This window comes from Heteronotia binoei, chromosome 13 (assembly GCF_032191835.1).
Source record: "Heteronotia binoei isolate CCM8104 ecotype False Entrance Well chromosome 13, APGP_CSIRO_Hbin_v1, whole genome shotgun sequence".
Lineage (NCBI taxonomy): Eukaryota > Metazoa > Chordata > Lepidosauria > Squamata > Gekkonidae > Heteronotia > Heteronotia binoei.
In genome coordinates, this window is record NC_083235.1 from 39,062,655 (window position 1) to 39,076,204 (window position 13,550).

Sequence of the window (13,550 nt, forward strand, 5' to 3'; positions counted from 1 at the left end):
TCCCAAGGTCACCAAGGTTATGTGAAGGAGTGGGGAATCAAACCTGGTTCTCCAGATTTGAGTCCGTTGCTCTTAACTACTACACCAAACTGGCTCTCATATACAGAATGTACAGACTTCCTGTTTGTGAGGAGATAGGCTGCAGCAATTGCAAAGTGGTGAGGAAAGGCACTCTGTACATGCTCAGAGATTCAGATATAATTTTGGATCTGTTTCTGTGAAAATGTCCACCAGTGGCCATAGGACAGAATGGTGTTATCGGCCGGTATCAAAACTTCCCTTCCTGGGTAAGGTTATAGAGCGGGCGGTGGCAACTCATCTACAGGGATTCCTGGATGACACTTCCGCACTGGATCCATTCCAGTCCAGCTTTTGACCAGGTCACAGGATGGAGACGGTTCTGGTCACCCTCATAGATGACCTCATGTGACATCTGGATTGGGGCGGCTCAGTGGTGCTGTTATTATTAGATCTGTCAGCCTCATTTGATACGGTTGACTATCAGCTACTGACTAGCCACCTTGCCAACGTGGGGATTCAGGGGTCCGCCTTACAGTGGTTGGTCTCCTCTCTCCAAGGTTGGTGACAAAGGGTGGTAATAGGGGAGGAATCATCCCAAAGGCACCCACCTATATGCGGTGTGTGCCACATGGTGCGGTTCTGTCCCCGATGTTATTTAACATCTATATGCGCCCCCTTGCCCAGATTGTCAGGAGGTATGAGCTGGGATGTCACCAATATGCAGACGACACCCAGCTCTATCTATTGATGGGTGGCCAGTCCGACTGTACCCCGGAAAATCTAGACCTGGCTCTTCAAGCCGTAGCATCTTGGCTCAGGCTGAGTCAGTTGAAGCTGAATCAGATGAAGACGGAGGTTCTCTATCTGAGCTGGGGTGGTCCGGGGGGGAGGGATCCCTCTGCCGGCTCTTGACGGGGTGCTGCTAATACGGCCCCTAAGGTCAAGAGCTTAGGTGTGCTCCTGGAGTCCTCTCTTACAATGGAGGCCCAGGTAGCAGCCACTACCAGATCCGCCTTTTTTCATCTTCGGCGGGTGTGGCAGTTGGCCCCTTTCCTGGAGCATGACGACTTAGTAGTGGTGATCCACGCTATGGTCACCTCGATAATGGATCACTGTAATGCTTTCTACATGGGCTATGCTTGACCCTGCTTCGGAAACCACAGCTAGTGCAGAACGCTGCGGCACGGCTGTTAATGGGGCTCCCTCGATGGGAGCACATTCAGCCAGTGCTAAAAGAGCTGCACTGGCTACCTATTGTGTTCCGAGCCCTTTACAAGGTGTTGGTATTGACCTTTAAAGCCCTGCCTATCTATGGGACCGCCTTTCTCCGTATGTTCTCCAGAGAGCACTGTGTTCAGGGACACAAAATCTACCATCCATCCCTGGACCAAAGGAGGCTAAGCTATGCTCTACACGGGCTAGGGCCTTTTCGATGGCAGCACCAGAAATGTGGAATGCTCTCCTGGAGGCCATAAGGGCCCTGTGGCACACACCGCATATACTCTCTACTTTTTGCAGGGCCTGCAAAACTGAACTGTTCCAACAGGCCTTTAATATCTAACTGGGAGAGGACTGCTACCCCACATCATTATAGAGCTACGATACTATGTGATCACCATCAGAAAAGAAGAACTCACTTATATTGAAGTGGTACAGTACCATATAATGGTTTTAAATTGTAACTGTATTTTATTGGTTTTTAAATTGTAAATATAAATTGTTAGCCGCCCTGAGTCCGCTCGCGGAGAGGGCGGGATAGAAATTTAAGGTAAATAAATAAATAAAATAAATAAATTAAATAGGAGACACTGAATAAATACAAAAGTGGGGCTACAGAATAAAGACAGACATGTAAGATTATTTTTCTAGTCATGCTCCAGTCTAAATTTACTTACATATCCAAGTCTATAGTACTAGTGTAGAGTAAGTGATCTGGAAGACCACAGTTCTGCTAATCAATATTCTCTCTAAGCTGTGGAGACTTGTGAGCAAAAATTATACTTTGTGAGCTACTGAATAAATTAGTTAGCTCTGGGGCCTTTTTTCCTGAGTGAAGACAAAAATGTGTGAGCCAGGGGGTAAAAAACTGTGAGCTAGAAGGAAAACTCAGCTTAGAAGGAACACTGATACTAATGATTTCTTAGGCCTTACTTACATAGGAGAAAAGCCTGTATCTGTGCAACCTCTTCATGTCCATCTGGCTAACAAAATATGCTGACTGTGTGAGAGTCAGTATTATCACATCTTGACTGATGGCCCCAGCAGGTTTGCTGCTAGAATACCAGGCTAACATTGATACATGAATGGATGCATCCAAACGTCTGATAAGTGTGAAGCTGAATAACTGAGAATATGGAATATAAATATTTCAGATCAATACATTTAAACTTCATAAGTCATGTTTAGGAGCCCCATGGCGCAGAGTGGTAAAGCTGCAGTACTGCAGTCCAAGCTTTCTGCTCACAACCTGAGTTCGATCCCAGCAGAAGCTGGGTTCGGGTAGCTGGCTCAAGGTTGACTCAGCCTTCTATCCTTCTGAGGTTGGTAAAATGAGTACCCAGCTTGCTGGGGGGAAAGTGTAGATGACTGTGGAAGGCAATGGCAAACCACCCTGTAAAAAGTCTGCTGTGAAAACGTGATACAATGTCACCCCAGACTACCTTTACCTTTTAACCTTTTTTAAAAGTCATGTTTGAAAAGTTTAGAAGTTTTCCATGAGACATAAATCCATCCCAAACTGAAAGAAGACATGACAGGCTTGTCTGGGAACTGCTGCTCATGGATGGGGTCCAGCAAGTGGAGGGTGTTGTCACTCACAGAACTTCATTCTCTTCTCCTTGGTTAGGAATGCCTAAGCCTATTTGGTTTCTACAGGCTTGGTTGGGCTGGCCTAACTGCATAAGACTGGGCAAATGCGTTTAACAACACATGAAATCACAAGTCTTCATGATGATAACATGTTGCATTGCAGAAGATGATGATGTCACCATCATCTTCAGAAGGTGGCTTAGGGTTGCCAAGTCCAATTCAAGAAATATCTGGGGACTTTGGGGGTGGAGCCAGGAGACATTGGGGTGGTGCCAAGATCAAGGCTGTGACAAGCATAATTGAACTCCAAAGGGAGTTCTGGCCCTCACATTTAAAGGGACGGCACACCTTTTCAATTCCTTCCTTCCATAGGAAATAAAGAAGGATAGGGGCACCTTATTTTGGGGCTCATAGAATTGGACCCCCTGGTCCAATCTTTTTGAAACTTGGAGGGTATTTTGGGGAGAGGCACTAGATGCTATACTGAAAATTTGGTGCCTCTACCCCCAAAAACAGCCCCCCCCAGAGCCCCAGATACCCGCGGATCAATTCGCCATGATTTTCTATGGGAATAAATCTCCATAGGGAATAATAGAGTTCCCAGCAAACATTTCCCTCCCCTCCCCCCGCTTTCTGACGACCCTGAAGCGGGGGGAGGGCCTCCAAACCGGGGGATCCCCTGCGCCCACCTGGGGATTGACAACCCTAAGGTGGCTGGACTTGCAGTCTAGTCCATTGTTCTATGGCATGCTTTTATATGGATATCCTGCCATATTGCATAAGCCTGGAGAAGCTTTTAACACTTCTGTCAACATAATCACTGTCTCTGTTATGTATTTGCTGTGTTTGTAGGCTGGAGCCTGAAGCATGTTTCCATTACTCTCCAGGATCCTGATGCCTGCATTCCGATTGACCATTCTCTTAGAACTGGCCAATTGGGATGCGAGGCATTTCTTCCAGGAAATGCAAGTGAAGGATCCTGGAGAGACTAATAGGAGGGATGGCTGCCAACTAAAGGGGGCGTGTTTTACTTGGCCACAGTGTATATATTGAATTGAGTTGCTTGTGTTGTTTGTGACTGTTCTTGTTCAATAAATCGTTACTTTAAGCTGGCTGAACTCACTTTATAATAGTCTCTGTTGATGGCACTGCTTGCACACAGGATTTTGAACTCCTTCTTCTCAGTGGCAGCCTTATGCAACCTCCTAAAGCACCCACAAACCCAAGATCAGTGACGGTCTGGAATGGCACCCCATGAAACATGAGGGGTGCTTCTAGAAAGAAACTTTAATTCTCTCACTGTGTGTGAGTAGAAGTGCTTAGTTCCAAGTGGTCTTGTCCTGATGTGCTTGTATTTCCCTTCCCCATGCCACATTATTGGCTAACAAGGTCAGGGAAATGTAAATTGTAATAACCTTAGTGCATGACAAATTTAACCTGATGTTACAGGAAGGGAAGGTGAAGTTTAGCATGGGCAGGGCTTTTTTTGTAGCAGGAATTCCTTTGCATATTAGGCCATACACACCAACTATGGGAAAAGGAAAAACATGTACACAGGGCGAGCTGAATAAGTACAGGAGCTACTGTAAGCTCCAGGAGGATTGACTACATCAGGGATGTGTGGGCCTAATATGCAAAGGAGTTCCTGCTACAAAAAAAGCCCTGAGCATGGGGATACCATTTTCATCAGTACTCCCTCTCTTAACCATGTTCTTACAGTAAAATGTAGCTCTGCTCTGTTGCTGATTAGAACTTTATCTGACCCAAGGATCCACAAATCATACTACACGTAGTTTTGAAAATGCCATTTCCTTAAAGTTACCACAACACTTTTTTTTTTACAAGTAAATACTAGTTTGTTCAGTTTCTCATATGTCAACATCCTGCTATATGGCTGTAGGCCCAAAGAGAAAATACTTGTTTTCTTTAGAAAATCTACTGAGCTTAATGCTGTTGGCTTTTATTTTTACAGTAGGAAATGAGGAGATGGACCTTTAAAAAGTGCTGTGAAGCCATCAGACTGCAGCATAAATGTTGCTCTCTGGTGTGCTTAAAAGTAAAATGACCCCTTTTCAAGATCAGTTGCTGTTAGGGTTGCCAACAGCCTAGAGGAAGAAAAATGTACTGTCTCATTCAACAGAAGCTTAATGGGATGTTATTTACCTGCCAATGTTATTTTACTCCATGCCATAAAAAGTTTCAGTTGTCTGTTTCCATGCTGCTATTAAAGGCACAGGACATTTTCTCCAGGACTGTTGGCAACCCTAAATGTGTCTAGTGAATATGTTGTGCTGCCCAAGCTGATTTCTTTCTCTCTCTTTTTAAACTACAACAATATGTGCCAATCATTTTTGGGAGGTCTGTCTCCTAATTTGCTTCAGCCTTTTTGATGCTTTTCTCTCTTTTTTAAAATTTTCAAAATGTACCCTCTGTAAATAAGGCCTCTCTGTTTCATTTTCCACAGGAATAGATTAGCACTACAAGAACGCTGAAGCCCACAATAGCCATATTCAAAACCCAGGACCAGATGTCCTAGAACCCATATTCTTAAGTCATAGTAGTCGAAGAATAAACAAACATCTGTGACTGACGTCTAGCCGCTTCAAGTAGGCTAATACCTCCATCAGAGTTCTTCATTTTGTAGGAGCAGACCAAGAGATAGCAGAATCAGAATGAAGACTGCTTTTGTTCTTATCTTGATCCTCTTAACCAGTTTTGTAGGTAGGTATAAACTGGGATGGAAGTGGGGGGGAAGGGTTATGGACTATTCTGTCTGGATAGATCTGGGTGGGTAGCCGTGTTGGTCTGAAGCAGAACAAAGTTGGAGTTCAGGTATATTGAATAAAACTTTGTTGGTCTTAAAGGTACCACTGGACTCAAACTTTGTTATTCTGTTAATATAACCATAGTGATATTAACAATGGCTCATTTAATTCTTTCTTTAAAATATCCTCAGGCTCCTGGTTGAGTATCTACAAAATGCAGTCGGCTAAAGCTATCATGCTACACTGCAGTTTTATTTAGTGTTGTCCTTTTAACCATTGTGCTACTGTAGGGGAGAGCAACCTCAGGAAAACACCTCCAGGAAACTCACAAGGACATATAGTTGCTATAAAGTAAAGCAACTGATCTATAGAGCTGGTCTCTATGCAGTTGTATCATGAGGACAGTTCTGAAGTCATGCCACAGTCTGTGTGGGACATTAGGATCTCTGCATATTTGTATTTAGCACTGCAAAATAAGTAGGATTTAAAGGATCAAGGAATCTGGGAGGAATCAGAGACAAGCACCAACAGTCATTGCTATATATCTCTACATTAGAAAGAAAAAATGGGAGCAAGAACTACCCTACCCTGTGCATATTGACTTGGCAGTAAGTGCTATTGAGTTCAATGGGAGTGCTTCCCTTAGGAAGTCAGTTCAGGATTGCAGCTTTAAAGAGCTTCATATTGACTACCCTGAGCTCACTTACTGGGAAAGAAATCCTCCTGAACTCAGCATGACTTACTTCTGAGTTAATGTGTAGGATCAGGCTCTGATCCTGTGAATTAAACACTATGGGATTCAGTGGGATTTACTTTCAAGTATTTATTTATTTAGAATATTTCTGTGCCAGCTCTCCAGCCAAGGCAGCAGGGACAGCAGCATCAGGATTCCTCTGTCATATACGTTGGTCAGTGGTACCACTTCGGTCTGGCTTTCTTCAGCGTTTCTTGCAACTTTACTTGCTTTTCCATATGACATTATTAGCTCATACAGTTTTCAAGCCCAAAGAACTTTGTCTTGCATAGCATCGTTACACTTGAAGGGCAGGATCTGAATGTATTTCTGTGCAAATCCCATTGAAATATGTGGGACTCAGCTGTACATCCCAATGCAGCTGACGCAAGGGAAAAGAAATTTTAAAAAAAGAACTCCCAGGTGGATTGTACCCAGTGGAAAGGCTAAATCTGATCACAGTAGATGGTGCTCTTAGACTTTTTTCCTCGTTTTTTTGAAGAGATGTGTTCTGTGTAGGTTTTGTTTACTTTAACCTGTCCAACCTATAAACAAGCCCTGGTTTATTATTAAAATGGTTTCAGATTCCACTCGTGCCGTCTGGAATGTAATATCCTCTGGAGAGGGCACTGTAATGAAAGAACACTTTGTGTATTGTAATATATATGTAATGTATATGTATATGCTCTCTCTCTCATACACATACACACAGATATAACTTGCAAACACTTGATCCTCTGTGTAAAAGCTTAACTATTGTCCATCTTGCTTGCTTTCCCTCCTCCCCACCCCCCACCCCCACCTCAGATGCCTCACCAATACTGCCGGAAAAACAAGCCAAACAGATTTTGAGAACCCGTCGTGAAGCAAGAAAACCTGGCTTTCCTGATGAACCATTTAGGGTGATTTTAATATTTCAATTAAGATAAAAAAGAGGGTTTGGGCAGTTTTAAGGTCAGTAAAAAGCTTTCTCTGTTAAGCAGGAGTATTACAATGGCTTTTCTTCTTTCTCCATGGTCGGGGACAGAGGGTGGCACAAGGGGAGGATGTGTCCATTAAATACCCCCTGGTGTGTGAGGTTGCTCAAGGGGCACTCCTCTCCCTGATATTGTTTAACATCTATATGTGCCCTCTTGCCCACCTGGCATGGAATTTTGGACTTGGGTGTCATCAGTATGCAGATGACACCCAGCTGCATCTGCTGTTGAGCGACTGGTTGGTCGCTGTCCCATCACCTCTGGTTGAGGGATTGGAGGCCGTGGTGGACTGCTAAGAAAGAGCAGACTGAAGCTGAACCCATCAAAGATGGAGATTCTGTGGCTAGGACGACTGGGGCTAGAGCTGAAGCATAGATTACCGACTTTTTACAGGGTGCCCCTAACACCAGCGCTGTCCGTCAAGAGTTTGGGAGTGACACTGGATACCTCCCTCTCAGTGGGGGCCCAGGATAGGCACACTCCCAAAGTGGTGTTTTTCCATCTTTGCCAAGCTGGGCAATTGGCTCCCTTCCTGCCTTGCTCTGATCTGGCCATAGTAATCCATGCAATAGTCACCCCCAGACTAGACTACTGAAACTTGCTCTATGCCGGCCTTCCCTGGGTCTGACCTGGAAGCTCCAATGGGTCCAGAATGTGGTTGCACAAGTCCTGATGGGAATGCTACAGACAGCACATATTCAGCCTTTGCTGTGCCAGCTGCATTGGCTTCCAGTTCGGTACCCAATCAGATTCAAGGTTTTAGTTATGACCTTCAAGGCCTTGAGTGGTTTGGGACTGACATATCTGGGACTGCCTCCTCTGCAGTGTCCTTGGAAGAGCATTATGCTCTACTGGTAATAACTTGTTGGTGATCCCAGGCTCTAAAGAGGTCCAGCTGTCCTCCACAAGAGCCAGGGCTTTTTCGGTCCTGGCCCTGACCTGGTGGAACTCTCTGCCAGATGACACCAGGGCCCTGTAGAATGTTATGCAATTCTTCAGGGCCTGTAAGGCAGAGATGTTCTGTCAGGCTTTCAAGTAAGGACAGCGACGGTTGTCAAGCTGGCACCTCATTCCCTGCCCCTCTGAGCTCCCCCCTCTTAATACAACGTCCAGCAGTCTGGAACTGAAGAAATTAATAGGGCACCATAGGGGGGTTGTAAGGTGTTTTAGCTTGGATTGTTTTTTATTGGCTTTAAACTTATGTATTCGTATATTACTGAATTATATCGCCCGGAGCCTGGAATGTGGTGATTAATAAAACTGAACAAATAACAACAACAACCCCCAGTTTCTATATGACACAAACAAGCTCTATATTTTGTATGCTTCTTCCCCATCCCACTTCAGATTTAGGAAGTAACTGTTGCCACCTGATTTCTCATTATCAAAGAAAGGCTCTGCATTTAAGTAATGTTTTAATAGTACACACAGAAATATGTGAAGTGATTGAGAATAGCACCCCTTATTAAGTCATTAAGACAAAATTAAAGATAAGTCAAAAACCCAACAACCCAAACACTTAGTACTGTGTCTCATTCACTCATAACCGTATTTCATTAGTTTTGCCACTTCTGCAGTGTTCTAGCCATTATATAACTGTTTACATAAAGAAGGGACTGTAGTGTAAGACATAACTAGGATTTCTGCTGTTAAGAAATGCCATGCTAAACTCAATTTTTCATTACCCTTGCTCTCCCTTAATATGTGCATGCCAAACAATTTAGGCTGCCATCCTAAGGACACTTTCCTGGGAGTAAACCGATCTGAATAACATGGGGCTTATTTTTGAGCAGATTTTCTTGGGATTCATCCCTATTGCGCAACCCAAACAGAGTTCACTGGTTACTAAAGGGTGCAACTCTATTTAGGATTACACAGGCAGCAGGTTTTCAAAATTAATACAGTATACCCATTCTTTTAAAAAGCAGGTGATTCTAGATAATATTAGACTTTACGCTTTATATGTTTGATGTACATAAATGGTCCTTGTCTTCTCTTGGTTGGAGTATGCTAGCCAGGTCTTGCCAGCCAAGTTGTGTAACTCATATTAAAGTTATGATTGGCTGATTATACTTAACTGTATTTACCTTCCATGTGTTCTAGGGGAGGTCCCAATGGTAGAACATCAGAACACTTCAAGCATTATGACTGTTTGGCACAATCCAACCCAAAGGAAGCATTTAAAGACTGCAATCACATATGCTAAATAATGCAATTTTAAAATCCACTTTTAATGCACTTTCCAACTGGATTTTACTGTGTGAACTGGCAAAATCCAGTTGGAAAGTGGATTGAAGCTGAATTTTTTAGCATGTGTGATCATAGCCAAAAGACTCCTTTATTTCAAAGGGACAGATTTAAGGAAATGTTTGATTTGCTGGTTGAAAACAATACAATTTGTATGTACTTAATCTTTGGCTAAATCATGCTCACTTTTGTTAAATATATTTTTTTAGTGCCAATGATGTGCTAGGTGCTGTATATATAATGTTGAAACAAGTCCTTTTAATTTCAATGGGATTTAGCAATGTTTAAATTTTCTTTATGATTTATTTAATTCTGTTGGTCTGTAGAATGTGTAACATCATATAGTATAATGTTACTTCATTTCTTACTGACATTTTATTAAAATTTGTGGTGCCAACCAGTTAAAGGATTATGAATTCATTACTCATCTGTTTTTTAAACAAATTTGTTGGCTACTCTATTAAATTTAAAGAATGCTGCATATTCCCAAGGCCTCAAAATAGGTATGTTTTTGAGACAGTGAAGTCTAAAATGCTTGAAGATGAACGAAACAAATATAATACTCATTCTTAGGCCATATTTAATATATTTCCATTCTACTTCTTGTATGATGTGCCAATGATGTGCTAGGTGCTATATATATCCACTTCTTGTATAATGTCTTATGTATACTCATACAGATACAAAAGACTAGAAATCGAAATTAAATTACTACACCAAACCAGTCATGCTCAGATTTCTTATAAGGGAATGGAGTTTGGTAGATCAAGCCAATAGATTCATTTAAGGCAACAGTGGTATTTGCGAATTTCCTGCATTGTGCAGGGGATTGGACTAGGTGACCCTCGAGGTTCCTTCCAACTCTATGATTCTATGAGTCTGGCACATCAATAAGTGGCTTTTAAATATTTTCTTTTAAAGGAATACATGCTTTACCTCCAACGCTTGGAACAAAGATCTGAAGAGCAATTCCTTGAGCACTGGCTGAATCCACACTGCTACCCACACTGTGACAGGAATTTAGTGTACCCTGTGTAAAGCACTTTATTCTTTGCTTCTCAGTTAGGGTAAGCTTCTTTAATTCAAATATATATTTCCTGTATAATATAAAATCTCCTATATCTAGTGCTGAACCTGGCCGCATGTGGAATGATAGATCAAGAGAATGGGGTCAGGTTCAGCTGAGGGCATTCTATTGTAAACCTGGTCATCCCCAGGTTTGTGCAGACAACATACAGGAGCATCCCTATGGGCTGGGGGTGGTGTAGGAGGGCGTCACTACGCGGCTGGACATAACTTGCCAGCTGCTGCACAACTGGGCTCAGCTTGCTGGCCACCACACAACTGGGACCAACTGTCCTGGGAAGAGACTGCCAGGAGGAAGGAAAGAGGGAAAGCTGAAAACAGAGAACCATGATAAAAGGCAAGTTGGCTGGTAGGTGAGAAGAGGAGAAGTGGGAAAGGGAGAAGCTATGGGGTTTGCCAGGAAAGGGAAAGAGGAAGTAATAGGGGAGGCGATACAAAGGGAAATGAGATGCCCCACTTGTGTGTGTAATATCTTTCAATGCTTCTTCTAGATCATCCTTCTCTGGACACAAAAAAGGAAATAAAGACTATGCGAGATGGAACAAGATTCATCTTGTGCTTGCTGCGTACGTAACTAGAGCATTAAAGCTTCAAGTTCTGATAGGACACTGCAGTCTTAGCTATTTAGCTCAGCTTTCTTTGCAGTAATTAGTATTGCGAAGAGCTTCATTATGGTAAAAATTATTGGCATAGATTCTAGAAATCCTCCCAGCTTCACCCATTTGTGTACTGCAGAACTGGGCTTTCTGGGGCATAAAGAGATGGGTTTCTAGCCCTCAGACGTGGGTATGTGAAATATGGCCAGGGCTTCTAATGACCAGGGGAAAGGCTTTCTCTACCCTGCACAATTCCCCAGCCCTGCTCCACAACCATCTATCCCTTTTGCATACAAATCTATTGCATGCATAATCAATCTTATGTTGGTTTACTTAGAAGTAAATCCCATTGGGTTGGATACTGCGTAAAATTAACACACATGTGATGGTGGAGTGTTGTTCTTGGTTGTCTCCTATCCTTCAGGAGCAGCATTTCAGGAGCATTTTGGCTGGTCGGCCATTTTGCTTCACTTATTTTGGAGTACGCAGGTTGCATCTGGGGTTTTCACTCTGTGCAGCAGTCAGATGTGAGTTGCAGATTTTCCTCAGTTCCCATGCACAGAGTGTGACTGTGGGAGGCATGCAAAGGGGTTTCATCCTGTGCTTTCATGCTATTTTCCTGACTTGAAATGATCACTGAGTACTTGGCTTGTTGGCGAAGTCTGTGTGTTCTCCGGGATAGATATAATTTCCCAAAATGGACCCAAAAAGCTTTCTCAGCTACTCCGCTGTTGCAATCGTAATCCAAAACTGGAATCACATGCATGGGAATTGAGGATGGCTTATATCTTATTGTTGCAGACCCAAACTGTGTTGTTTTATGTCAGTGCAGGATATTGGCCTAGCATGGCTGCTTGTGTTTCCTAGTGAAAGGAACTCATCAGTAGGCTGCTGGACCTGCTGTCACCTGAACTCTCCCTTTTGGAGGGCAGCCCCTCTACACGTGCAGCCAGTTTGACAAAAAGAAATTGTAGAAAAAAATGGGGTATTTGAATTTTGTAAAAGTAGTAATAAAATACACAAACCCCAATTTGGACACTTTTTAAGCCATTGATTTCTACGAGGAAGATTTAAGGATGAAGGGGAATTATGCAGTACAACGAAAAGCTCATAACTTTATCTGGGTTCTGTCTTTGAAGTTGCAAATCTTTGCAGAGTTTGGGCCCTGCCTCCATTCATACACCTGTCTTCAAAAACTGTAGGAATGTGTTGGAAGAAAATTGTGTTTCCTGTTAGAGCTTGGTAGCTTTTATTGAAGAATGCACAGGGGCAAAATAACAAGGCTGTCTGGAAGACTAGAGAACAGCATTTCTGCCTGTCTACTAATTACCTTGCAATTAAATGCACTGTTTGGTCAGTATTCACTTGTTATGTTTATTTCTTTGTGTCTTGGATCACTTGACATTGGTGGTGTAAAATACAGCTTCAAGGGAAGCACGTGAGGGAGCCGGTTAGTAAGAGCCGCCTCTCCCAAAAATGCTCTCACAATGGACTTATTATAAGTGTCCAGCTGGATAAGATACAGGGAAATAAATAATCACATCCTGATTCAGTTTGGGAGCATGGTTCCTAGAGAAGATTTAAAAAAAATCATTTATCTTAGGTTGTTTTCCCAGGGCAAAGCGCTCCCCCCTTCCCTCAAGCTGCTGTTTGCCCTGCAAAGAAACATACATGTGCCATATGTCAGATGAACATTTCATGTGTGTAAAGTGCCATCAAGCTGCAGCCGACTTATGGCCACCCCAGCAAGGGGCTTTCAAGGCAAGTCAGAAGCAGAGGTGGTTTGCCCCAGTGCCTTTCATGGAGGCCCCCCTTCCAAGTAGTAACCATGCTTAGCTTCTGAGAGCCGATGGGATCAAGCTCTATACCATGCTGCTTTCCCTCCTGAGAGGAACATTATCATTTAGTAATATATGTAATATCAAGCTGCTGTTAAAGGCACATACACAGGGATGTGTTCAGAAGATGAAAACCCTAGCTGTACTGCTGGGTGGGCTTGATAGGATTTAGCTATCAAAATGGCGCTTCACCAATTCTTAGGCTGTGCTCATGCTGTGACATTCTCTAATCCAAAAGCTGATTAAACAACAACTGAGCAGGGCAACAGGATTGATCACTGCATGTTTTTGTTGCTTAAACATATATGTCACCAACAGTTAATGAATGCGTCCAGTGTGAAATCAGCCAAGAAGCACAATCTTAACTTCATCTCAGTTTAGCATAAATCTGGGATCCACAGTAGCTCTGTACCACTCCCAAGCAAAAGACACAGGCCTGGCAAAAAAAAAAAAATGTTATGTCCCTTTTCAACCAAACA

The 13,550-nt window shown here is 43.0% G+C and overlaps 1 protein-coding gene across 1 annotated transcript; it reads left to right on the forward strand.

Moving 5' to 3' along the window:
* Positions 1-5,272: 5,272 nt before the first annotated feature.
* C13H17orf67 (chromosome 13 C17orf67 homolog) lies at positions 5,273-10,618 on the forward strand. Its single transcript, XM_060252654.1, has 3 exons — positions 5,273-5,550; positions 7,135-7,229; positions 10,473-10,618. Exons 1-3 carry the CDS (start codon positions 5,502-5,504, stop codon positions 10,587-10,589), a joined length of 261 nt encoding a protein of 86 aa, XP_060108637.1. The 5' UTR covers positions 5,273-5,501; the 3' UTR covers positions 10,590-10,618.
* Positions 10,619-13,550: the final 2,932 nt, after the last annotated feature.

What these genes read in the sequence shown, in the direction of transcription:
- C13H17orf67 (XM_060252654.1), top strand. Translation starts at nt 5,502, where the DNA reads ATGAAGACTGCTTTTGTTCTTATCTTGATCCTCTTAACCAGTTTTGTA. An exon ending in CCTCTTAACCAGTTTTGTAG is followed by an intron (nt 5,551 to 7,134) that starts GTAGGTATAAAC and finishes CCCCCACCTCAG; the next exon opens with ATGCCTCACCAATACTGCCG. An exon ending in TTCCTGATGAACCATTTAGG is followed by an intron (nt 7,230 to 10,472) that starts GTGATTTTAATA and finishes TTTCTTTTAAAG; the next exon opens with GAATACATGCTTTACCTCCA.